General features: G+C 50.6%; 1 protein-coding gene across 1 annotated transcript; it reads right to left on the minus strand.

Annotated features, from left to right (window-relative positions):
- Positions 1 to 1,492: 1,492 nt before the first annotated feature.
- On the minus strand, positions 1,493 to 24,944 carry LOC149522083 (uncharacterized). The gene is made up of 4 exons (XM_089770746.1): positions 24,862 to 24,944; positions 19,724 to 19,924; positions 7,371 to 7,484; positions 1,493 to 7,052 (listed from the first exon to the last, which is right to left on the minus strand). The coding sequence occupies exons 2-4, from the start codon at positions 19,908 to 19,910 to the stop codon at positions 4,648 to 4,650; spliced, it is 2,706 nt and encodes a 901-aa protein (XP_089626872.1). The 5' UTR covers positions 19,911 to 19,924; positions 24,862 to 24,944; the 3' UTR covers positions 1,493 to 4,647.
- Between the last annotated feature and the right edge of the window lie 185 nt (positions 24,945 to 25,129).

Genomic DNA, 25,129 nt, shown 5'->3' on the forward strand with positions numbered 1-25,129 from the left:
GTAGGGGAAGCTGCCCAGGCTGCTCTGCAGATTCAGGGCTGGATTTCTGTGTGTCATGCTGCTGTCCCCTCCATACAGTTCCAGGAGCCAGGGCTGCTCCCCACAGGGTGAGTGCAAGGGTGGATAGAACCCTTCCCTAGTGTCCTGCTGTACCTGGCCAGGGTCTGAAGCCAGCTCTGGGCATCCCCAGGCTCTGCCCGCTCCAGCACCGCAGCCTGCAGGTGGGGGGCAAACCTTGGGCAAAGGGCTGGGCCAGGCAGAAGCATCATCTGCTGCGGGGCAAGGCCAGAGCAACCCCTGCAAACTGGTGCCCCTGCACCTCCTGTGCTTGCAGCCTGCTCAGAGCCTGGGGCAAATTGCCGGAAAGGGGGGGGGAGTCTGTTAAAGGTATTTCTGCAAAAAAGCATCTAGATTGGCATGGGGGCCTTTGTGCAAAAAGTGCATTTGCGCAAAAGCATCCGTGGCCAGTCTAGACGCGATTTTGCGCAAGAAAGCCCCGATCGCCATTTTCGCCATTGGGCCTTTTTTGCACAAAACAGTTCTTCCCTGTCTACACTGGCCCTCTTTAGAGGGCTTTTTCACGAGCGGGAGCGTCAGTGTATTTGCGCAAGAACACTGACAATCTTACATTAGATCATCAGTGTTCTTGCACAAATTCAAGCGGCCCGTGTAGACAGCTGGCAAGTTTTTGAGCAAAAGCAGCCGCTTTTGTGCAAAATCTTGCCAGTCTAGACGTAGCCTTGGTGTTTTTCTAAAGGCCTGGAGTCAATTGATTATGTAGGAATCTCAGCTTTCATTTAAAAAAAGTTCTCTATACTTCTGGGCCTTACAGCTAAGGAGGAAAGCTTTAAAACAATGTAGATGAGGCAGACTCTTGAGATCTATAGGAATAAGGAAGAATTGTATTCTCTTGGCCCATCCCTAGCCAGCACACTTTTATGGTGCGTATCCTGGGTGGATGCACTTAGATCTCAGAAGGGATGAGGTGCACTAGAAGGCTTTCCTGCACTTGGGGAACTCTCCACAAGCGTCCCTGAGGTTTATTAGGGGCTGAGCTCTCACTGACGGTTGTGGGGTGATGTATTCGTCCCTCTCCTAGGGGGAGCTGTCATGTCCCTTATATGCACATCCTCCTCCCACTGGGGAAGCGTGGCCTAACAGCCAGAGTCTTTAATAAAGATCCCTTACACAGGCAGTGATGCCTAATAGCCAGACTCTTTAATAAATGTCCCTCCCACTGGGTCAGTGCGGCCTAGGAGCCAGAGTCTTTAACAATGGGCGCAGGCCCCACCAGTTTGGGATGAACTTCAGTCCTCCCTGTCCTGCCCCCCACTATGGGTCTGGAGCACCAGGGGAGTGAGGGTTGGGAGGAGGGCTGGGGTTTTCTTTGCTTCTCACTTATGTGGTCCCCAACTGATTTTTCTGTGGGTCAGTGGCCCCCAACCCAAAAAAGGTTCCCCACTCCTGCCATAAATCAAGACAATGTTGCAACTTTTTGTGCTGGACATAATATTTTACTTTATTAAAAAATGAAGCCAGGCCAACAAGCCCCCAATTAGGGCCCAGCACCCATCTGGCCACAGCATAACAACATTCCTGCACCCCACACGCCAACCCTGAGCCCATCATACATCTGAACCCCCGGCCTTGAGCCCCTCATGCCCCCACATCTCCAGTCTCCTGCCACAACACTCCTCACCTCCACACATCTCAGTCTTGTGCCCTGAGTCCAACGTACACCCCAATCCCCTGACCTGAGCCCCGTGTACACCCCAACCCAGACTCCTGCACCCCCAGCCCCTGCCATAAGATTGACAGAAGACAGCCTGAATGCCTGCATGAAGTTGGATTTGACCAGTTATGATGTAAACATCAAGGCTGTGTCTAGACTGGCAAGTTTTTCCGCAAAATCATCTGCTTTTGCGGAAAAACTTGCCAGCTGTCTACACTGGCCGCTTGAATTTCCGCAAAAGCACTGACGATCTCATGTAAGATTGTCAGTGCTTTTGCAGAAATACTATGCTGCTCCCGTTCGGGCCAGTGTAGACAGCAGAGATTTCTTTTCCGCAAAAAAGCCCTGATCGCGAAAATGGCGATCGGGGCTTTTTTGCAGAAAAGCGCGTCTAGATTGGCCATGGACGCTTTTCCGCAAAAAGTGCTTTTGCAGAAAAGCGTCCTGCCAATCTAGATGCGCTTTTCCGAAAATGCTTTTAACGGAAAACTATTTTGGGAGGTGCTTTCACACAAGGGCTGTGTCTACACTGGGCCACTTATTCCGGAAAATCAGCCGCTTTTCTGGAATAAGCTGTGAGCTGTCTACACTAGCCCTTGAATTTCCGGAAAAGCAACAATGCTCTACTGTACAAAATCAGCCACTATTCCGGAAAAACTATTCTGCTCCCGCTCAGGCATAAGTCCTTATTCCGGAACACTGTTCTGGAAAAGGGCCAGTGTAGACAGCCCAGTAGTCTTTTCTGGAAAAAAAAGCCCCGATCGCAAAAATGGCGATCAGGGCTCTTTTCCGGAAAAGTGCGTCTACATTGGCCACAGACGCTTTTCCGGAAAAAGGGCTTTTCCGGAAAAGCAGCCTGCCAATGTAGACGCTCCTTTTCCAGAAAAACTGAAAATGGAATAGTATTCCGTTTTAAGCAGTTCCGGAAATTCATGCCAGTGTAGACACAGCCAAGGAGAACAATAGAATTTTCTCCACACGGACAAGGGTATAAAGAGGGCCCTAAAGGTTCATCCATCTTTGATTTCATTCCTGACTTCATTCCAGCTCATCACTTCAGGAGCATCTTTGCTATAAATTGAGCTGGAAAACACTGATGTATTCAAAGGATGTATTCCAGAGACATTTAAGAAAGCAGTTTACTTCATCTCTGCTACAAGGCTCAGGAACATTGTAATTGGTGTATTTAATTTGTTTCCTTTAACAATTTTACTCTCAACAGTTTCTTTCTTTCATCATTAATAAGCCTTTTGATGTTCGATTCTAAAGATTGGCACAGCATGTTCTTTTGCGTAAGATCTAAGGCAGGGGTCTCCAACCGTTTTACCCACAAGATCACATTTTCAATTTAAGTGCAACGCAAGATCTACCTCAAACCCAAATGCCCATGTCCAGCTTCCTTCCCCCCTTCTCTGAAGCCCTTCCCTGCTCCACTCCTTCTCCGAGGCCTTACCCTGCAAACTCCATCCCCCTTTCTCCCCAAATCTCTTTCACTTTCACTGGGCATGTTGGGGTGCAGGCTCTGGTCTTGAGCCAAGGGGTTTGGAGCATGGGAGGGGTCACCCTGAAGGTAGGGAGGGTTCTGGAGTGGCCTAGGGGAGAGGGCATTTGCCTGGAAGCACAGGATTGGGGGCTTGAGTCCTTCTCACACCTCTGCCGACCCTGGGACCAGCCAACACGACCTGCCCCAGGGATGTATCTGGGCTAAGGGGCTAAGGGATTAGACAGAGATTTAAACTGTGGAGGGGTGAGGGCTCCAGCTGTTGAGGGGTGGACCAAAGATGGAGGGATTTGAGGGGCAAGCCACTGAAGGGCTGCATTGGGGAGAAAAGACTCCGACCACCTCTCTCTTCCCCAGCTCAGGTGCTGCTGTGAGCAGAGGGGAGAGAGAAGATCCTTGCCATGGCAGCTCTGTGGCTGTGGCTGTGGGATAAACAACTGTCCATTGGCCATAGCAGGTTTGGGCAGGCATTGAGACCAGTTGATAAAAGGATCTATTCCCACCATATGGCCATGCAGCTTAAAGAGAACTTAGGTTATAGAGTTTCTCGCTTGTGTGGTTTCGCCTATGTCTAACAAGGTCTGAGCTCCGAATTAACCTTTTCCCGCAGTCAGAGAAGTTATGGGGTTGTATTAACAGGAATGTTGTAAGCAAGACATGAGATGTAATTCTTCTGCTCAACTCTGCTTATTAGGCCTCAATTAGAGTATTGTGTTCAATTCTGGGCATAAGATTTCAAGCAAGATATTGAGAAAAGAGAGGATCCACAGAAAAGCAACAACAATTATTAAAGGTCTAGAAGACATGACCTGTGAGGGAGGACTGAAAGAATTGGGTTTCTTTAGTTTGGAAAAAAGAAGAATGAAAGGGAACATGATAGCAGTTTTCAAGTACCTAAAAGAATGTAACAAAGAGGATGGAAAAAAATTGTACTCCTTGTCCTCTGATGATAGAAAAAGCAACAATGGGCAAAAATTGCAGCAAGGGAGGTTCAGGCTGGACATCAGGAAAAGCTTCCTAACAGTCAGGGCGGTTAAACACTGAAATACATTTCCTAGGAAGGTTGCGGAAACTCCATCATTAGATATATCTAAGAGCAAGTTAGACAGACATGTATCAGGGATGATAGAATGTACTTACACATGCTTTGAGGGCAGGAGTGGACTTAATGACCTCTCAAGGTCCCTTCCAATTCTAGTGTGCTATGATCTGATTTTATGATTCTCCTGTGTAGACTGTATAATGGGACTGTATTATTTTTAAGATTTGAGCACCGACTCAAGCTTTTCCCACAGTCAGAGCAATCAAATGGTTTCTCCCCTATGTGTATTCTTCCATTACTAACAAGATTTAAACTCCTACTGAAGCTTTTTTCACAGTCAGAGAAGTTAAAGGGTTTCTCTTCTGTGGATTCTCACATGACTAATAAGGACTGAATGCCTACTGAATTTTTCCCACAGTCAGAGCAGCTGAAGGGCTGTTCCCCTGTATGGATTCTGCTATGTTTAAAAAGCTCCGAGGTGTCACTAAAGCTTTTCCCACAGTCAGAGCAGTTGAAGGATTTCTCCCCTGTGTGGATTCTGCTATGTTTAGCAAGGGCTGATCTCTCCCTGAAACTTTTCCCACAGTCAGAGCAGTTGAAGGGTTTCTCTCCTGTGTGGATTTTCTCATGACTAATAAGATGTGAGCTCCTACTAAAGCTTTTCCCGCAGTCAGAGCAGTAAAAGGGTTTCTCTCCAGTGTGGATTCTCCTATGTCCAACAAGGAGTGAACTCCTACTGAAGCTTTTTCCACAGTCAGAGCACTTGAAGGGTTTCTCTCCAGTGTGGATTCTCTCATGACTAAAAAGATGTGAGCTTGTACTGAAGCGTTTCCCACAGTGAGAGCAGTTGAAAGGTCTCTCTCCTGTGTGGATTCTCTCATGACTCATAAGGCCTGAGCAAGTACTGAAGTTTTTCCCACAGTCCGAGCAGCTGAAGGGTTTCTCTCCTGTGTGGATTCTCCTATGCCTAATGAGGTCTGAACTCTGACTGAAATTTTTCCCACAGTCAGAGCAGTTGAAGGGTTTCTTCCCTGTGTGGATTCTACTATGTTTAACAAGAGCTGACCTCTCCCTGAAACTTTTCCCACAGTCAGAGCAGTTGAAGGGTTTCTCTCCAGTGTGGATTTTCTCATGACTAATAAGATGTGCGCTCCTACTGAAGCTTTTCCCACACTCAGAGCAGTAAAAGGGCTTCTCTCCAGTGTGGATTCTCCTATGTCCAACAAGGAGTGAGCTCTCCCTGAAACTTTTCCCACAGTCAGAGCAGCTAAAGGGTTTCTCCCCTGTGTGGATTCTCCTATGTCTAACAAGGTCTGAACTCTGACTGAAGCTTTTCCCACAATCAGAGCAGTAAAAGGGTTTCTCTCCAGTGTGAATTCTCCTATGTCCAACAAGGAGTGAGCTCCTACTGAAGCTTTTCCCACAGTCAGAGCACTTGAAGGGTTTCTCTCCAGTGTGGATTCTCTCATGATTAACAAGATGTGAGCTCGTACTGAAGCGTTTCCCACAGTGAGAGCAGTTGAAAGGTTTCTCTCCTGTGTGGATTCTCTCATGACTAATAAGGCTTGAGCCCGTACTGAATTTTTTCCCACAGTCAGAGCAAATGAAGGGTTTCTCTCCTGTGTGGATTCTCTCATGACTATTAAGATGTGACTGCCTACTGAAGCTTTTCCCACAGTCAGAGCAGTTAAAGGGCTTTTCTCCTGTGTGGATTCTGCTATGTTTAATAAGGTCTGAACTCTCCCTGAAGCTTTTCCCACAGTCAGAGCAGCTGAAGGGTTTCTCTTCTGTGTGGATTTTCTCATGACTAATAAGACTTGAGCGTGTACTGAATTTTTTCCCACAGTCAGAGCAGCTGAATGGTTTCTCTCCTGTATGTATTCTCCTATGTCCAACAAGGAGTGAGTTCTCACTGAAGGTTTTCCCACAGTCAGAACAGCTAAAGGGTTTCTCCCTTGTGTGGATTCTCTCATGACTAATAAGCCTTGAACGCCTACTGAATTTTCTCCCACAGTCAGAGCAGCTGAAGGGTTTCTCTCCTGTGTGGACTCTGCTATGTTTAAAAAGGTCTGAGCTGTCACAGAAGCTTTTCCCACAGTCAGAGCAACTAAAGGGTTTCTCCCCTGTGTGAATTCTCCTATGTCTAACAAGGTCTGAACTCTGAGTGAAGCTCTTCCCACAGTCAGAGCAGATGAAGTGTTTCTCCCCTGTGTGGATTCTGCTATGTTTAACAAGGGCTGACCTCTCCCTGAAGCTTTTCCCACAGTCAGAGCAGTTGAAGGGTTTCTCTCCTGTGTGAATTCTCTCATGACTAATAAGATGTGAGCTCCTACGGAAGCTTTTCCCGCAGTCAGAGCAGATGTAAGATTTCTCCCCCACGTGAATTCTCTGATGTTTAATTAGGTCTGAGCTCTGACTGAAGCTTTTCTCAGAGTCAGGTGATTTGAAGGGTTTCTCTCTTGTGTGGTTTCTGTGATGCTCAAGAGCTGCACGGTCACTGTAAGTGTAGGGGGCTTTTTGATGAGGTATTTTCTGTTGAACGGTTTCTGTGTTTCTTTTCACCCTTCTGCTCCTGTGACTGGATTTACCCTGTCCATTCTCTGGATGGTTTCCCTGCTCCCTTTCTGGGCTGTGCTGACTCTCATAGCACTCTCCATGCTCAGGACTCTGAGAAACATGCCCTTCAGATCTTCCCAATATTCCACATGGAGCCACTTGTTCTGGTCCTTCCTGCTGAAGATTTTCCTCATTGTTCTCAATCAGCATTTCATTACCTGCTGGGACAGAGAGAGAAACCAGACAGGAGTAATTCCCTGAGCTGAGCTGAACTGAAAGGAAAACTCTGAAAAGGGAATGGAAAAGGGGGTACATGCCCAGATAGTGGCTGGAAAGGTTGAATAACCATGAGCTGAGTTCATTCTCCTTCCCCATAACCTTTCCCTAGAGGAGAGAACCTGACCTTCCCCCACACCCTGTGACTGGAGTTGACTGAAGATGCAGACTGAAGGTGCAGTTAGACTTGATGAAAATTCACAAGCCATGTGCTACGGAGGAGACAGAAATTAATTTCTGAGATAATTTAGCTGATTGCTCACCTGTGTGGGTGTTTCTGATGATCTCCCCTTCTTCAGAGCCCTGGAAACCTGGTATCCACAGCTCTTTCTCTAGCGCCACCCAGGAAATCACATGAGCATCGGAAATTGGAAATCCTGTGTGGGGAGCAATTAATCAAGTGCTGACTTTGTTCATTAAGGTCTGTATCATTACTATTTCCAGAGTCAGGATCTGAGTCGCCCACCCAAAGAGGCTTCTTCCCCGCCTGGCAGAGACTTGGCTCTGGATGGTAGAAGATTCCAGGACACACTCACCTACAGTAAAGATGCCTGAGGATTGGCCTACCTTATTTCTCAGGGGAGCTGAGCTCTCTGCTGCACTCTCTGGGGTACAACAGTCTCTCTCATGGCTTGTTCCATCCCCCCATCCCAGGCCAGGAACACACTGCTTAGAAAGGGAGCTCTAGCGAGGTCTTGCAGGTCTGATATGCAGGCCCGTAGGCAGGGCTCAGACTGCAGCTGCCACATGGAAGCTCACTAGAACCTGGCGAGAAAGAATCCAGAAGGGCTCTAGGTCCACAAAGCTCCTGTCTGGGGGGCTCAGCTCGCCCTGCTTTTTGCCTCAAATGCTCTACTTGAACCAGAAGGAGGCAGAGGAAGTTGTCTGAGCCTGGGCTTATTGGTTAATCTTGCCAACTATTCACACTCCCATGCCCCCCATTTCTGCCTCTGTGGGAGAGGACCAGGGGAGGCTGCTGTGAAGATGGACCCAAGCTCCCTGCATACAGAGGCTGCTATCTATCCCGTGGAGCAATCTCTGACCATAGAGAGCTGAGACCTCAGGCAGACAAGGGCTGCCACCACCCCACACTACTGCCTCTGTATGGGAGGCAGCAGAGAGGTATGGGAGGCAGCTGGTCTGCATGGGGAACTGGTTTTTAAATTGTTTTCTAAACTCTGATACAGAGAGGCAGCAGCACAGAGTGGCAGGGGGCTCCCCAGGACTGGGGCCGGGAGGGCAGTGGCTGCCATCCCCACCCTCAGGGGCTATTGAATAGGTGTGTAACCACTAAGATTTCATGCATCCCTAACAGTGACACCCCCTCTTAGCTGAGCAGCTCAGGCCACCTTGCTAGCATTGTAAGAATACCCTGTAAGAGAATGTTGGCTTTGTGGAGTCCTTCTGGGAGGTGGGCTGACTTGGCAAGGATAGAGGCACATCTTTCGCTCAGCTCAGAGACGGGGAGGAGCGGGGAAGGTGTGTGCTGTACTGTGCTGCTGAGACTACCCCAAGGGACCGGTGTCAGCAATAGTGTCCTGCAGCTGCCCAGCACTTCTGCCCCCTTACGAGTAAGCCAGGCTGCCTGTGACCTGCCCTGCCTGCCTGGCTGAAGAAGCTAGAAGGTCAATTTTTAAGCCCAGCAGCAACAGTAGCTGAGTTCACATGGCCATGGCCTGGCTGCCTAATCAAGGCATGGAGGTTGAAAGATATGTGGCTCCCAATCCCGACTGTCTCTGCCTCCGCAATGAGTGCTGGGAGAAATGGGAAGAACCTGGGGTCCTGGACAAACACTGGATCCTAGTTGCTTTAGTCTAGAGATGGATGGAACCACTTGAGGGGACGTGTTGTGGCTCCTGCTTCTTATGTGCTTTAGAGAAAAGGAAGAGAAATTAAGTCACCTGTCTCCGCACTCATGGCTCTAGAGCAGATAAGGGTGAGAGTTTTCTACACCAGCCTTTTCTCTCTAGACTGACCAATCTCTGAGCGGCCCTGTAGGTTGCAAGCCTGGTGGTCAGCATGGATGCCTGAGGCCAGCTAGAGCTTCCTCCTACTCTGGCCAAGGCCTCCAAAGGGCTCTATGTGATGCCACTAACCAATCTGCAGGCACCGATGGCTGATCATGCAGCTCTACCGCATGTTCTGGGATGTCCTTGCCATGAGGTGGGCAGAGTCCCTGGGCAGCAGGCGGCTTCTGTCACGGAGGCAGCTGTGTGCACCCTGCTGCTGGACGAGTGGGACCTCCAGGCCCTGAGGAATTGGTGCTCAGCATGGACTCTATGAGCGCAGCAAGTCACAGCGCTGTGAAACATCAGTGTAAATGTGCTCCCAGCTCTGTGAGCTACTCCCCTCCTGGAGGTGGTTTATCTAGAGCAGTGGTTCCCAAACTTTTGATTTTTGAAACACACACACACACACACACACACACACACACACACACACACACACACACACAAAAATAGCTGAAAAACTTGTTGACCCCCCCGCCCCCCCACCAAAAAAGGAACTGACCGGGCCAAAAAACAGTCACGGCCCCTTTAATTCCCAGGACCAGTGTTAAAAAAAAAAAAGGTACCAGCACGCCAGGGGAACAGTTGTTGACCAAAAAAAAAAGTTGCCCTTTTAAGAGCAGAGCAGGCTTGCCCTTTTAAGGTGGCCATTTTGAAGTCTGCCCGGGATGCTCCATCCTCCTCCTGCCCCAGCCAGCCCGAACTGTACGTATTCCGGCGGACGCCCGAGCCATTTCACATGTCCGGTATTTTCTGAATTTCTTTACTGGATGGACTGGGCTCTTTCTTGAAGGGGGGATTAATGGGGGGGGAAGCTCTTGCTTGGGGTGGGGGTTGACGGGGGTTGGGTCACCTCATGCCCCCCCCCCGGAATTTCTTCATGCCCCCCCAGGGGGCGCACCCCCCAGTTTGGGAACCTATGATCTAGAGCATGGGGAGACCTCTCTCCCAGGGCTCTTGTCATGACTACCCTGCTGCATTAAAGCAGCTTGTACATGTAGACAAAACTTAAGAGAGAGAGTAACCAGCATGAAAGCAACTTCTTAAAGCAACCGCAGTTGCAATAACACCACAGAGCTATTTCTTTTCACCTGGCATTGCTGTGTGCCACCCAGAAGGTCACTGCAACAGAAAGATCCAAGTGTTTGTTAACTATGTGGACTTGCCAACAACTTAAAGAATAAAGAAGGGAAAGTAGTGGAATCCCACAGGGCTACTTTCATAGTCTTATGGTCTTACATCTGCCTCCTGTGCCCCACAGTTTTCTGATATGATTAGCAGCTTGCTGTCCTCCCTCTGAGATGTCACCTCCAAAATCTATGCAAGCTTCAGAGATCTCCTCAGCTCCTGAGAGCTGGTCTCTGCAACCAGAACTGCCCCATGTCCCAAAGGGTGGAGACCTCCTGCCTGAATTCCTCTTGCACAACCATCATCTTGTGGCACAAGAGGTGGAGGTTCCTTGGGTGCCCCAGAGGCTGGTGTTGGCTGGTGTCTCCAATATCATTGACCTTCTGAACTAAGGCTGGCAGGTCTGGATGGACCCCAGTGCGCTTGCCAAGTATGATGGCAATGGAAATCTGAATGACTGCTGAGTCTGATCATCTTCCATGCGAGTTATGGACCCTCAGGTGGCTGATAAGGCCAATCCTTGAACCACAAGTTCTATTACAATGAGGACAGATGTTTCCAAGTACAGTAGGAGGTTGTTGATCTTGACTAGAAGCCAGTCTCTCCTCCCTCCTGCACCTCTTCTTTTCTTCAGCATGTTGGGGGGCAAATTCAAAAGGAAGGGAGCCATTGTGTAGGAGACGTCTCCATTTTGAGCAATCCTGGGCGAGTGTCTTCCAAGTGTCAATGTCAATGTTGCACTTCTTTAAGTTATCCTTTAGCAAGTCCTTATAACGCTTCCATTGTCCTCCCACATTATGGTGTCCTTTCAGCTGAGAAAGTAGCACCTGTTTGGTCTGGCATCCAAACAACATGACCAGATGTCATATTATTGGATTGTAAAGTGAGCAGACAAATCACTGTTGCACCCACGGGTGGTATTTGCCCCCAAATTCTATACAAAGTGAGCCATGTGAGGTGTCAAATAGAAGCTTATGCTCTACTGATTCTATATTTGCTAGTCATGTACTTGTATGATTTTTGTATATGACGTTATGAATATGGGCTCTGTTCTTGTACTATAAACACTCTGGCTACGTCTAGACTGGCATGATTTTCTGAAAATGCTTTTAATGGAAAAGTTTTCCGTTAAAAGCATTTTCGGAAAAGCGCGTCTAGATTGGCAGGACGCTTTTCCGGAAAAGCACTTTTTGCGGAAAAGCATCCGTGGCCAATCTAGATGCACTTTTCCGCAAAAAAGCCCCGATCGCCATTTTCGCGATAGGGGCTTTTTTGCGGAAAACACTACTGTGCTGTCTACACTGGCCCTTTTGCGCAAAAGTCTTTCGGAAAAAGACTTTTGCCCAAACGGGAGCAGCATAGTATTTCCAGAAAATCACTGACGATCTTACATGAGATCGTCAGTGCTTTTCTGGAAATTCAAGCGGCCAGTGTAGACAGCTGGCAAGTTTTTCCGGAAAAGCAGCTGCTTTTCCGGAAAAAGTGGCCAGTCTAGACACAGCCTCTCTGTCTGGAAGGGAGCAATGGGCCTGGACTGTCTATTGTGAGGAATGATAATTCAGTGAATAGCTGGGCTAACTAGCACTGCTTCATGGACAATGGCTCTCAGAGAGGCCAATACACACCTGAGGAATGCATCTGGAAGCCTGCAGACCAGCCAGTGCATAATAGCTATTTGCATGTGAAACACAGATAGGTCACTGAATCATGTGACCAGCTCCAGTTTGGGAGACACCAGGAATATAAAAGTGCCACGAGGCCATCTCCATCTTGTCTTCAATCCTGCTCTTGATGGGGTGCACCCTTGCTAGAAGCACCCTTGTTAGAAACAGAGAGCAGGGAAGGATTTGCTGACCCGTCCTGACATAGACGGGTCCTGACATGCTGACCCGTCCTGACATGTACAACAGAGACTTTTAAGCTGGCAGTTTGTAACATCTCTGCTAAGAGCCTGCATCAAGAACTTGGTGATTGATGAATGTAATGTCTTCTCTTTAACAATCTCACTCTCAACCTTTTCTTTCTTTTATTAATAAACCTTTAGATTTTAGATTCTAAAGGATTGGTCCAGCGTGTTCTTGTGGGTAAGATCTAAAGTGTAAATTGACCGGGGACTGTGGCTGGTTCTTTGGAACCAGGAGGATCTGTTCGGAGTTGGTGAGATCGAGTTTTATAACCTCTCACCTCTGTGTAAGGTCCAGGGCTGATTGTGACACAGGGAAAGCAGGGGTATCTGAGGGGGTTTGCTTGTGAGGCTTCCTGCTGGCCAGACTGGCAGCTGAAGCGCTCAGTGTGACTGATTTGTGGCCTATTTGGGAAAGGTCTCCAGTCGAGGACTGTAAGTAGCTCTGATTTTGAGCAACTCACCCTGAGCTGACGCCCTCAGCGGTGCCCAGACCCAACACGGGCACTGCGATGGAGCATGGATGAAGAGACTGAGTGTACCCCAATATGTTTGCCCAGTACATATTGCTGCCAACTCGACATGTCCTCCACAGAGAGCTCTTGGAGGTAAAGGCTGCCCTGTCCCCTGCCTCTGTGGCTCTTCTCAGGCAAGATGTTCCCCACCTGCCCGTATCATCAAGCTCCAACGAGCCAGGTGTCAGGCCCCTGCTGCCTCAGCTCCCACCCACTGCTCTGAACCTCCCATTTCAGCTGACTCATATTGAGAGTCTGCGTCCCATCGTGAGAAGCTCTGCACCCTCACATTGCCCCTAGTCATCCCCTTGGACACGTGTCCTGCCCAGACACACACTGGCTGGACATGCTGCTTGTACTTCAGGATGAGGAGCTCTGGGGGCCAGCCTGTGTTCCGCCTTCATTCCATGGCCCAGCAGGAACCACAGTTGGCTGGGCTCTGTCACAGAGCGTGGGCATGTTACTGACTCAGTTTTCAGCCTTCCCTGGCCCTTGTTTGTTCTGGGTGAGAGGGCAACCCAAGGCCCAGGCTTGTCTGTGTCTGGAGTGTGCCTGGGTTACAGCCCCTTTTCCGTCTCCTCCAGAACCCCTTGCTGAGACACTTCCTGCATTTTTGCCTTCACAATTGTATTGACTCACTGCCCGCGTATGGCCCCACAAGTCGTCAGGCCGTCTCATCTGTGTCCTCACTCTGGTAAAGAAGGCCACATATCACTGCAAGACGAGGGCGTGGCAGGGGATGTGTTCTAGGACTTGCAGTCAATAAGGTTGCATCTTGAGGTCCATGTTACTCCAAAGCATCCTGTTCAGTGTCCAGTCACCAACACTCAATTCTGACAAAGCAACACTGGATAATTGAAAACAACTTGATGGGGGGGGGGAACTACCCACAGGTTGCATGAGACAATGTGGAGACCACCGGTCACAGGGGACATGAATCGCTGGATGGGCAAAGCAGAATGCCCAAGAAACAGTGTTTATCCCAGTGCGTATTTTCAGGTCATGCTTTTCTGGAATGATGAGTAAACGCCCTCCTGTAAAATCACAGCAAGGAGTGGGAGGCCTTGCCAGAGCCCTTGGCATAGCAGTATTAACCAACAGCTGGGAACCAGAGCAGGCCGAGCCTTGGCAGAGTGGTAGTGCACTAGATACCAGCTAACCACATCAGCACATTCTAGATGGGTACAGAGGATACAAACACACACGCCTAAGGGATGGCAGATGAACACACAGACCCTTGTGCAAATCAGGGGGGATGAGGGGAGAATGGATATGGATGTTTTGTCCTAACGAGCAGCACAAGGATGGAGCGCAACGTGCACCTTGTTTGTGTCCATGTATGAAAGGGAAAGTGTAGCCAAGCCGGGCTCTGGTGGGGGGACCTCCTACCCCTCTGGGTCAACGGGCAGCTACTCTGCACCACTACACATCACTCAGTTTCTTCTGAGGAATCAGCTGTGGCTTTCGGCCCTAGGATAGTCCGCAGCCCCAGATACAGTCCGTAACAAACAATTCTAAGCCCCGGCCCTGGTTCAGGGTAAGGCAGCAGAAACAAACAGTTCTAAGGCCAGGCCCGGGTTCAGGGTGGGGCAGCAAAAAACAGTCACAAGTCCCGTTTGAAACAAACACAGTCAGATCCCCTTGCTTGGGTGGGGGTCTCAGCAGAGGCAGGTGGCTGTTCAGGAACAGCTGAGAGGGGAGACTGCCACCCAGGAATGGGGTGGCGGGGGTAAGGGGGGACGCAAACCTACCCAATCCATTGTGACCTAGCCCAGAGCCCTAGCAGCAGCAGACCAGTCTGCTGCTGGGTCAATGGGGATTCGGACCACCACACATTGACCCGATTCTGGCTCAGCTGCCCTATGGTCAGCTGTCCCTGGGTTCTTTCCATTTTCCCCCTTGGCTTGTACCTGGCTCCAATGCAGGTTCTCTGGGCTTCCTAGGGCTGGAAACGTCGGCCAGGTAAGCAGTCCCTCCAGACTGTCATCCAGCTGTGGGCCCAGGCCGGTCCTCAGCTTCCCCTAGGCCCAACTCCTCACTTGGGTGCACAGGGGAGGCTTCTTGTTCCTGTGGTTACTGGGGTCTGACTGGCCTCTCGGGCAGGCCTTTTATATCCCTAGCTCCACCTCCTGGCTTCTGGTCAGGTGGGGTCCTCGGGCCAGGTGCTGCCCACCAGGGCTCCGGGGGGGGGGAGGACTCTTCCCCCCCCCCCCGCATCAGTGGGTGGCCACTCTGCCCAACTACACACACCCCCTCAACTCCAGCTCCCGGCTGTCGGGGCTGGACTCTTGACCCTCCCCTACGTGTGACAAACAGTCCGCACTGGCATTCTCTTTCTCTGGATGGTGTTGGTTGGTAAATGCGTATTGTTGTAAAGTGAGGTACCAGCTCAGTATTTGGGCGTTAGTATCCCTCATGGTATGCAACCACTTCAGCAGTGCGTGGTCTGGTTACTAACACAAACAGACTGCCTAAAACAGGGGGGAGCAAAAGGGCCTCCATGGGCCCCGCCAAGCGGGTGGATCCGGCCTGTGGAGGCCCTGCTGCTCCCCCACCCGTAGGCCGATTAGAGCCTGGGGGGCAGGGGAGCGCGCAAAGCCTTCTCCGCTCTGCCCCCGTGTGACGTAGTGGGGGTACCTGGCTGGTGTCTATGCTGCTGGCTCTGGGGTAACCCCCACTGGCTGCCGTGGGTACCACGACCCAGCAAAACAGGATGAGTCACTATGCAAACCAGTATGGCCAGACACCCCCCATGGAGAGGAACAAAGGAAGGTGGAATGCTGCCCTGGCTGGGGGGCAGGGCTGGAAGAGAGTGAGTTTAGTTGGTGTCTGGGAGCATGGAGGAGACAGCCTAGGGAAAGGGGCTGGAGTTTAGGGGCCCGGTCTCCCCCATCTCAAGGGGGCCTGAGGCAGCCTAGCCCAGCTCTGTGACCAGATTCCATCTGTGCTGTGCTGTATCCTGGAGAGGCAATAAACTTCCTCTATTCCACCGGCTGGTGCAGTCTGTTTGTGCCATTTCGGGGTGCAGGAGACGGGGGACCCCCAACGCGCCGTCACACCCCGCCCTGTGAGCAGCGCACGACGCTTCAAAGCGCTGCATGCTCCTGGCAGGTCAGGGGAGAGCGCGAAGCTTCCTCCCACCCTGACAGGAGCATGTAGCGCTCTGAAGTGCTGCATGCTGCTCGCAAAGCAGGGGCAGAGTGGAGAAGGCTTTGCATGCTTCCCTGCCCCCAGGCCTTAATTGGCCTAAGGGCAGGGGAGCAACGAAAGTCTCCTCCCATGCCAGGGGCATGGGCACTTTGGGGAATCATGGGGTTGGGGGAAAGGGACTCCCTCATACCAGACCAATCATTGTCTGGGGGTGGGGAAACATCTTGGCCCCATCTCTTCCACTTGATGCCCCGCCCCTTCTTGTGCAGCCCAGGGCCACTTCAAAAATTTCCAAGGTGGTCCCCAGCAAAAAATTATTGCCTACCCCTGGCCTAAAAGGTAGTACCTCAAGCCTTCAATTGCACATTTAAGAGCCAGGACATCCTTTTCAATAACCAAGTAATTACGTTCTCTGGGAAATAGTTTTCTACTGATAGAGGACTGGGAGCTCCTCTCCAACTATGTTTTGGGATCGCACAGCCTCTAGCCCCACTTCTGAGGTATCGGTTTGTACAACTAAAGGGTGGTCAAAGTTAGGGCTGAATAGCACGGGTTCATGGCACAGGCAATCCTTAAGAGTCTGGAACACTGCTTCACATTCCGGTGACCAGCATATGCGTTGTGGACTGTCTTTGGTAAGAGGGCAGTGAGGGGTGCGGTGATGGCCGCAAACAGAGGGAACGAAGTGGCGATAATATCCAGGTAGGCCCAGGAACTGATGCACCTTCCACTTTGTTGTGGGCACGGGGTAGCTTTGTATGGCGTGGACTTTCTCTATAAGGAGGTGCACAGGACCACATCCCAACCAGTATCCAAGGTAGGTGGTCTCTTGCCACCCAACCTGGCACTTCTTCAGGTGGGCAGTGAGACCCACGTCCCGAAGAGTTCGAAGGACGGCTGCCACTTGGAGGAGATGTTCTTCCCAGTGCTGGCTCTAAATGACAACATCATCGAGGTGTCAGAAGGCAATGCATCATGCGCCGGAATGTTATGGGGGCACCATGAAGGCCGAAGGACATCCACACAAAATGGAATAGTCCACACGGGGTTGGTGAAGGCAGCCTTCTACAGGGAATCTGGATCCAGGGGGATTTGCCAATGCTCCTTTGTCAAATTGAGGGCTGTAATGTAGTTAGCTGTTCCCAGGCAATCTAGGAGTTCTTTGGTTCGGGGCACTGGGTAGTCGTCGAACTTGGATATGGTATTTACCTTCCTGAAATCCATACAGAATCGTACTCTCCTGTCAGGCTGCAGCATGAGCACTACGGGACTTTGCCACTCACTTTTCGATTGTTGAATGACTCCGAGTTGTAGCATCGCTTGGTCCTCTTTTTCTACTACTTCCCTCATCCACTGGGGGGTAGGGAGCGGTTAATCTCTCAGACTGCCTGGCCCAGGGTTGTCAGAATTGTGTGCAACACCACCGTCGTCTGTCCGAGAAGTGTGGTGAAGGTCTTTTGAAAGGTTAGTACCCTGCTCCTTTGACAGTAAACCTGGCTGAGTGCTTTGGCTCCTGAACACAGCCCGGCTACGTCTACACTGGCACCATTTTTCGGAAATGCTTAAAACAGAACAGTTTTCCGTTATAAGTATTTCCGGAAAAAGCGTGTCTACATTGGCAGGATGCTTTTCCGGAAAAGCACTTTTCCGGAAAAGCGTTCGTGCCAATGTAGACGCGTATTTCCGCAAAAAAGCCCCGATCGTCATTTTCGCGATCGGGGCTTTTTTGCGGAAAAGAAATCTGTGCTGTCTACACTGGCCCTTTTCCGGAACAGTTTTCTGGAAAAGGACTTTTTCCCCGAACGGGAGCAGCATAGTTTTTCTGGAAAAGCACTGATGATTTTACAGTAGATCATCAGTGCTTTTCCGGAAATTCAAGCGGCCAGTGTAGACAGCTGGCAAGTTATTCTGGAAAAGCGGCTGATTTTCTGGAATAAGTGGCCAGTGTAGACACAGCCCCTGTGTCTTTCTTTAGCAACAACACTGAGCTGTGCTGCATGGGCAGGCTGCACACTTTGCCAGTGCAGCTGGCATCAGAGCCCCAGAAAGAACCACCCAGAACAGCTGTAATGACGCTCTGTGGCGCTAGCAGCAATTCATACTGCACTGAAGCTGCTATGGGACGCGACCATTATCAGTCATAGCAGCAGCTAGAATCTCCGGTGTAAAGCAGTTCCTCACTGCGCTATCGGGGTGCTTTTATAGAGCAGAGTGACTCCCCTATGTAATATATTTAGCCTTCTGCAGCCATGTCTCCCTGTGATATGAGACACTCGTTAATGGATCTCAAAGTTAACATATTATTACAAGCCAATTTTAAAAAACAGCTTGAAAGGGAAGCTGCAGAATTAATTTAATTTACTAGTTTGATACCTGCAGTAGAGGTTTAAACAAAAACATTAACTGGATTACCCACTACATTCCACTTCCTAATGTGGACATAAAAAGCCAAGCACCGGGTACTTAGGAGTACTTAGAACCCACTCTTTAAGCTTCATTTAGCATGACACTCTAATTCAGTGGTCCCCAACCTTTTAGGGCTGCCGGGCGCCCGGGGGCGGGGCCACTCATGCGCCGGGCACCCGGGGGCGGGGCCGCCCTCGTGCCGTGCGCCCAAGGGCTGGCGCCACCCCTGCACTGCGCGCCCGAGGGCAGGGCCAGCCCCGATCACTCAGCGGGTGCACAGAAATGGCCCAGTGGGCATCATGGCGCCGGTGGGCACTGCGTTGGGGACCACTGCTGTAATTCAAAATATTTTACTTTTTTTTCTTCTCTTTCCCTCCCCATCCACTCCCTTTCTCTGCTTTTTATTTGAAACCTGGACCCCTTAACTCCATTCGTCTGAAGAAGTGGGTTGTGCCCACGAAAGCTCATGATACCATCTACATTTTTGTCAGTCTCTAAAGTGATGCAGGACTATTTGTTGTTTTTAAATTTTTTTCAGTTACGTACAGACTAACGCAGCTATCCCTTTGAAACTTATAATAGCTATTGCATGAGACAGGGGGCTGGACACAGTCAGTCGAAGTAGACGGAGCTTGATCCTGCCTTGAGGGCGGGGGGCTGGACTCGATGACCTCTCGAGGTCCCTTCCAGTCCTATTATTCTATGATTCTGTGATTCTATGAAGTGACTTGACCAAGATCACAGAGGAAGTCTGTAGCAGGACAGGAAACTGAATGCAAGTCTCTGAAGCCAGACATTCACATGGGAAGACAAAATGCCCCTTACCCAAAGATATTTCACTATAAAAAGACAAGACAGATGAAGTGATTCTCTCCATTGCACAGAGAGGCAAGTGAGCCCAAGAAAGAATAAAGCCGGAGTTTTCAAAGGAAACCCAGACCCTGTGCCTGCAAGGCAAGAAGAGCTCTGTTCACGTTGATCTACTACGCAGCTTCCCCCACAGAATGCTTGCAGAACATGAACTGCCTCCTCCACCCTCCCTCAGCCCCTCTCACTGGCAGGAACCAGCACATCACACAAATCAGCCACAGGAAGTGAAAGACTCTGGGAACCACACCCTCCTTCCAGGGGCTCATCCCACTGGCACAAAGGGTACCCTGCAGGCACTAACAGCAGCCGGACCCAGCCCCGCAACTCTGGTACCTGCCGTTCCTGCCTGGGCCCTTCCACAGACACCTCCGGCCAAGGCACAACATGGGCAAGATGGTGGGGAAGCACATTGAGACCTTGGCTGTGGGAAGAGCAGCACCATTGCTATGCCTCTCAAACTGCCTCCCCTGGGAGGGGGCATGGAGGGGAAAGTCTCTCAGACAGGAGCCAGGATTATTGGAGCTCACACTCCTGACATTGGCGAGTAGGGGGCAATGAGGGAACTTGAACCAAACCCCACCCAGCTGCTCCAGAGCCCACCAGCTTCTGATACCCACAGGAATAGGAATCCTTACCCAGCCAGCTCACAGCCTCATAGTTCTCCTGCATCACATCCCGGTAGAGGGCTCTCTGACCCGGGTCCAGCAGAGCCCATTCCTCCTCAGAGAAATACACAGCCACCTCCTCGAAAGTCACCGGCTCCGTCACAGTCATTTCCTGTCCCTGGCTCTGCAGGCTGTGGGCTGAGCTGGAGCAAGGCATGGGTGTTCTGCAGCCTGTCGGGGGGAGAAAGGCAATTGGAGACATTTCAAAAGGGGCTTTAACCCTTTCCACACCCCTATTCTGCCCAGACTCTGTCCCTGGTGACTCACATGCTAGACTCGGACATTTTGGGCAAATGCTTGAGTCTAGATAGTCCATAAACAGCGCACACAAGTTAGATTCAATATCCATATTCATTTCTCTCAGTGCCTGGCTTGAGTTTCAACATTCCTGCATCTGCAACAATGAGATTCAGTTCTGAGCACAGAGTTTCGGATAAACAAGTCAGTTATTCTGCTGCCTGAACATGAATGTAGGTGTCTAAATTTAGGTTCCTACACCTAACGCACCTAGTTTTCCTCCATTTATTTGCAGCACAGACGTAGGCCCTCTTCTCAGGACTAAACCAACAGAGACTTTATAAACCCACTCCACAATAGAGATTTAGTGAAGATTGGGATGGTACTTGGTCCTGCCATGAGGGCAGGGGACTTGACTCGATGATCCCTCAAGGTCCCTTCCAGTTCTATGAGGTAGGTATATCTCCATATTAATATTATTCAGATATTTATTTTTAAACGTGTGGTGAGCAGGGCTCAACAAATAATGCAATCTACTTGCCTGTGGCGAGTAGATTGCAACCCGGAAGAGCGGGGTTCGGGTGATCTGCGCATGCGCAGATGGCCAGACAGCGCGGCTGGCAAGCGGGGCTCACCGCGGTTCGGAGAGCCCTGGTGGTGAGTGTTTGCAGGATGAGATCCTAAAATTCATAGAGCCACAGTATCCAAGGGGAACGTGAGTTATGTCGTCTGACCTCGTCTGTGTCACAAGGATTACACTTAGCCCAGTTACCCAGGCACAAAGCTCTGTTTCCCCAAAACGTATTTTTTATAAGGGCGCCCAGTGTTAAGTTGAAGACATCAAGAGATGGAGAATCACAGAGAACACTTTGGCCATTTGTGTCAGTGGCTAACCATCTTCCCTATCAAACGTTTGTGCCTCCTTTCTAGCCTGAAATTGTTTGGCTTCAGCTTTCAGCTATTGGTTCACACTGAGCCATAACCACTAGACTGAAGAGCCCTTGGAGATCCAGCAGTTTCTCCCCATGAACACACTTACACAGTGAGAACCACTCAGCTCTCAGCGTTTCGACCTATTTATAGTTTTAAACCAACCCATATTTAATCTGGACTGACTGAGCAGTGAAATCTTTGAGAGTGAAGGTGCTGGACGTTGCGTGCTTTAACCTCACACATTTAGCATTATAGCCCATAGACCAGTTTCTCAAAATAGTCCACAGGCCCACTCTGAGAAAGCTGCTAATGGGCCGCACCTGTTTGTTTACTTACCGGCTCCCCAGCCATGGAGCCTTGTGGCTCCCATTGGCTGAGGTTCGCCATTTGGAGCCAAAGGGAGCCATGGGAAGTGGCGTGATCCAGGGTGCTGCTAAGCAAACATGTGTTTTATAGACATGGATGAACATGCATTAGCTATTCCCCTGCAGAGACACAGAGGGGCTGTGTCTACACTGGGCCACTTATTCTGGAAAATCAGTCGCTTTTCCGGAATAAGCTGCGAGCTGTCTACACTGGCCCTTGAATTTCCGGAAAAGCAACGACGCTCTACTGTACAAAATCAGCCGCTATTCCGGAAAAACTATTCTGCTCCCGCTCGGGCATAAGTCCTTATTCTGGAACACTGTTCCGGAAAAGGGCCAGTGTACACAGCCCCGTAGTCTTTTCCGGAAAAAAGCCCCGATCGCGAAAATGGCGATCGGGGCTCTTTTCCGGAAAAGCGCGTCTACATTGACCATGGACGCTTTTCCGGAAAAAGGGCTTTTCCGGAAAAGCAGCCTGCCAATGTAAACGCTCCTTTTCCAGAAAAACTGAAAACGGAATAGTATTCCGTTTTAAGCATTTCCGGAAATTCATGCCAGTGTAGACACAGCCAGGCTGTGTATAGATTGGCATGATTTTCTGGAAATGCTTTTAACGGAAAAGTTTTCCATTAAAAGCATTTTCGGAACAGAGCGTCTAGATTGGCACGGATGCTTTTCCACAAAAGCACTTTTTGCGGAAAAGCGTCTGTGCCAATCTAGATGCACTTTTCCGCAAAAAAGCCCCGATCGCCATTTTTGCGATCGGGGCTTTTTTGCGGAAAACAAATCTGAGCTGTCTACACTAGCCCTTTTGCACAAAAGCTTTGCGCAAAAGGGACTGTTGCCTGAACGGGAGCAGAATAGTATTTCCACAAGAAGCACTGATTTCTTACAGTAGGAAGTCAGTGCTTTTGAGGAAATTCAAGCGGCCAGTGTAGACAGATGGCAAATTTTTCCGGAAAAGCGGCTGATTTTCCGGAAAAACTGGCCAGTCTAGACACAGCCAGGAAAGAGCCACCTCTGATGAGGTCAGCATTATGCCCTGGACCCTTGCAAAGAAAGAGAGAATTCATTTAAAACCCTGGATTTTGGCAACACAGAACAATAGGATTGTCAGAGTGAAGAGCAACAGTGGAATGGACTAACACTAGATGTAGCTGACATAAAAAACCATTAAACTGAAATATAAACACACGAGTAAAAAGCCAAATATTTATATATGCAATACATAAAGGATTAGAAAATTAAAGTGTGTACTTCAGTGTTTGCAGGATGGGGAATTACATATAGAAATATGGATTTGTAGTAAGTTTAAGAACAAAATTATTTTCAACAGTAACTCGGTGCTTCCACATTTAATAACCAGGCCCGTAGTAAATATTCAGCGACCAAAATCTATCCAAGTGGTCGGTGATGTGAAAAGGTACCAGGGCTCAGGTGACCGTATTTCCCTATGTTGCATACCGGACACCTGGTAAAATTATTCATCTTCAAGTGAGCTCCACAGCAATCAATCAGCACTGAGCATTACAAAGGTTCAAGTTAACATCAAATCCCTGTTAAACATAATTACTATGTAGCTGGAGCCTTCTTATCTTTAAGGCTTTAGGGTCCATAAGGCAGTGGGGGACACATATACTCCCCCTCCCACCCCTTACACCTCTCTCACATGTGTGACGTGACCGATCAACCTGACCCTTGGTGGCTGGTGCTCTCCTCCCTCCTCACCTGACTGGGCCCCGAGGACACACTCCCTTCTCCAGGTACCTGGGATCTCATCTTCCTGAAGCAGCATATGGGCAGGGTCACACTCCGCAGGTGGATATGGAGGAGCAGGGAGCTACGGGGCATGAAGGGGCAGAGCAGGGAGGGGACAGCAAGAGGGGGAAGGATGCAAAGGGCCGATGGGGTGGGCAGCAGAGGGAACAAGTCACCAGCTGCCGCCTGGCACCTACTCTCACCGACCAGCCATTGCTGCTGGCAGCACAGTCAGTGCTGGACAGAAACGCAACGGAAGTGGGGACCTGCTGGCTGATAGTAGCAACTGGATCCCCCACGCCCTGCTGGTGGGCAGGCGGCTGGCAAGCAGGGATCTGGCAGCATCAGGACCCGCCAGCACCGATGGGGAGAGACACAGAAAATATGGGATAATTTGCCTGTTTTTAAGAAAAAGTCAGGACCCCTGCAGCAGGGTTTAAATCCAGCCCTGTCCCTTTAAACCCGGGACATCTGCTCATGCTAACTCGGGTACAAGGAAGACAAAACAACAGCTCACAGAGGGAGCCCCCAGCCACTGAACCTAATCCCCTTTGGCAGCCCCCAGTCATGGAATCTAATCCCCTTTGGCAGCATCCAGCCTCTCAGGTAGGGAAGAGGCGTCTTCTCCAGGCACTGGCCAGCCACACACAAACTTGGGAAGTGGGTGCTACCCACCCCATCCTGGCAGTGGGAAAAAACCCTCTGCCCCACTCTCCCATATTTTTACAAACCTTGCAAATGCTCCCCCATTTGGGGATTTTTTCTGGCAGTGCCCAGATTGTGTTCTTAATCCTGTTGCCTGTCCCGATTTTGCCCCTCTCTTGGCCCTGCTGCCAGCTGTGTGATCTCCCCAGCCCTGCAGTCAGTTTGGCCCCTGCACAGACTGTGCTCCCCGGCAGATTTTATGCATCAGTTTCCCTCGATGAACAAACTTAGGGGTAGGGAAGCTTTTTTGGGTCAGGGGCCACTGACCCACAGAAACATCAGTTGGAGGCCACACACAAGTGAGAAACAAACAAAAAAAACCCTCCCTGACATAGCCCCTGAGAAGCAGAAAGACACTCTTCACATACCAGTGATAGAAATGTAGCCGTGTTAGTCTGGGGTAGTTGAAGCAAAATGCAGGACAATGTAGCACTTTAAAGACTAACAAGATGGAAGTGGGTCTGGCCCACGAAAGCTCATCATCTAATAAACCATCTTGTTAGTCTTTAAAGTGCTACATTGTCCTGCATTTTGCTTCACATACCAGAGCCTAGATGGGCCCAGCCTAGCAGATTTTTGTGTGATCCGGCCCTTCAGAGAAGCTAGAAAGCCAGGGCAAGCCTCTCAATTTGGGAGGGCGAGGGGGCAGTCCCTGAGCCTCAGGGGTCATACCCAGGCATATAGTGTGAGCCAGTCAGCTTTAAGCAGACACAGGAGCGGAGCAGGGATTCTTCAGACGCTAGAACCAGCTCTGGCCATGGCAGTGTTTGCAAGGGGCTGGTTCTAAACCATTCCCCTGCAGCCAGCCCCTGTAGCAGATGAATCCGCCTCACCCAGCAGGGAAGAGCTGCCTTGGCCAGGCCCTGGGGGACATTGGGCCACTCAGATCCCAGCCCTGGGAAGCGGCCCTGAGATGCCCCATCCTGGAAACGGGAAACACCCACATCTGCCCCACTGGCCGGTTTTGCAAACTCCGCACGTGGCTCCACCCCCCACTTCCAACCCCTCTGCCCCTCCCTAGGCCGGGCTCCCCTCTGCCCCGTGTCACTCCCCCCTCCCGCCGCCGCACCCGTGCAGCCAATTTGGCTCCAGCGCCCGCCCCGCACGCACCGAGCTGCAGCGACACGATCAGCTGGTCCCACAGTTCGCTCCTTCGGGCGCGCGCTGCAGAGGGCCCCCCGAGCGGAGCATGCGCAGTAGCCGCGGCTGAAGCGGCTGCCCTCACCTTGCGCGCAGGCGCGGGCCTGGCAGGAGCTGGAACGCTGGGGGCAGCTGGCTCCGCGCGCTGCTGCTTCGGGCTCGGTCCCCGCGGAGGCGGCAGCAGCGTGTGTGGACGCAGGAGGGGGGCTGAAGGAGGATGGGCGGGGAGAGGGGTTGC

This window comes from Pelodiscus sinensis, chromosome 19 (assembly GCF_052426305.1).
Source record: "Pelodiscus sinensis isolate ZL-2025 chromosome 19, ASM5242630v1, whole genome shotgun sequence".
Lineage (NCBI taxonomy): Eukaryota > Metazoa > Chordata > Testudines > Trionychidae > Pelodiscus > Pelodiscus sinensis.

Coding starts and splice junctions, on each gene's coding strand:
- LOC149522083 (XM_089770746.1), bottom strand. CDS start 19,910: ATGCCTTGCTCCAGCTCAGCCCACAGCCTGCAGAGCCAGGGACAGGAA. Junction 7,485..19,723: donor TGAGGCTGTGAGCTGGCTGG/GTAAGGATTCCT, acceptor CTCCCCACACAG/GATTTCCAATTTCCGATGCT. Junction 7,053..7,370: donor CATCAGAAACACCCACACAG/GTGAGCAATCAG, acceptor TCTCTGTCCCAG/CAGGTAATGAAATGCTGATT.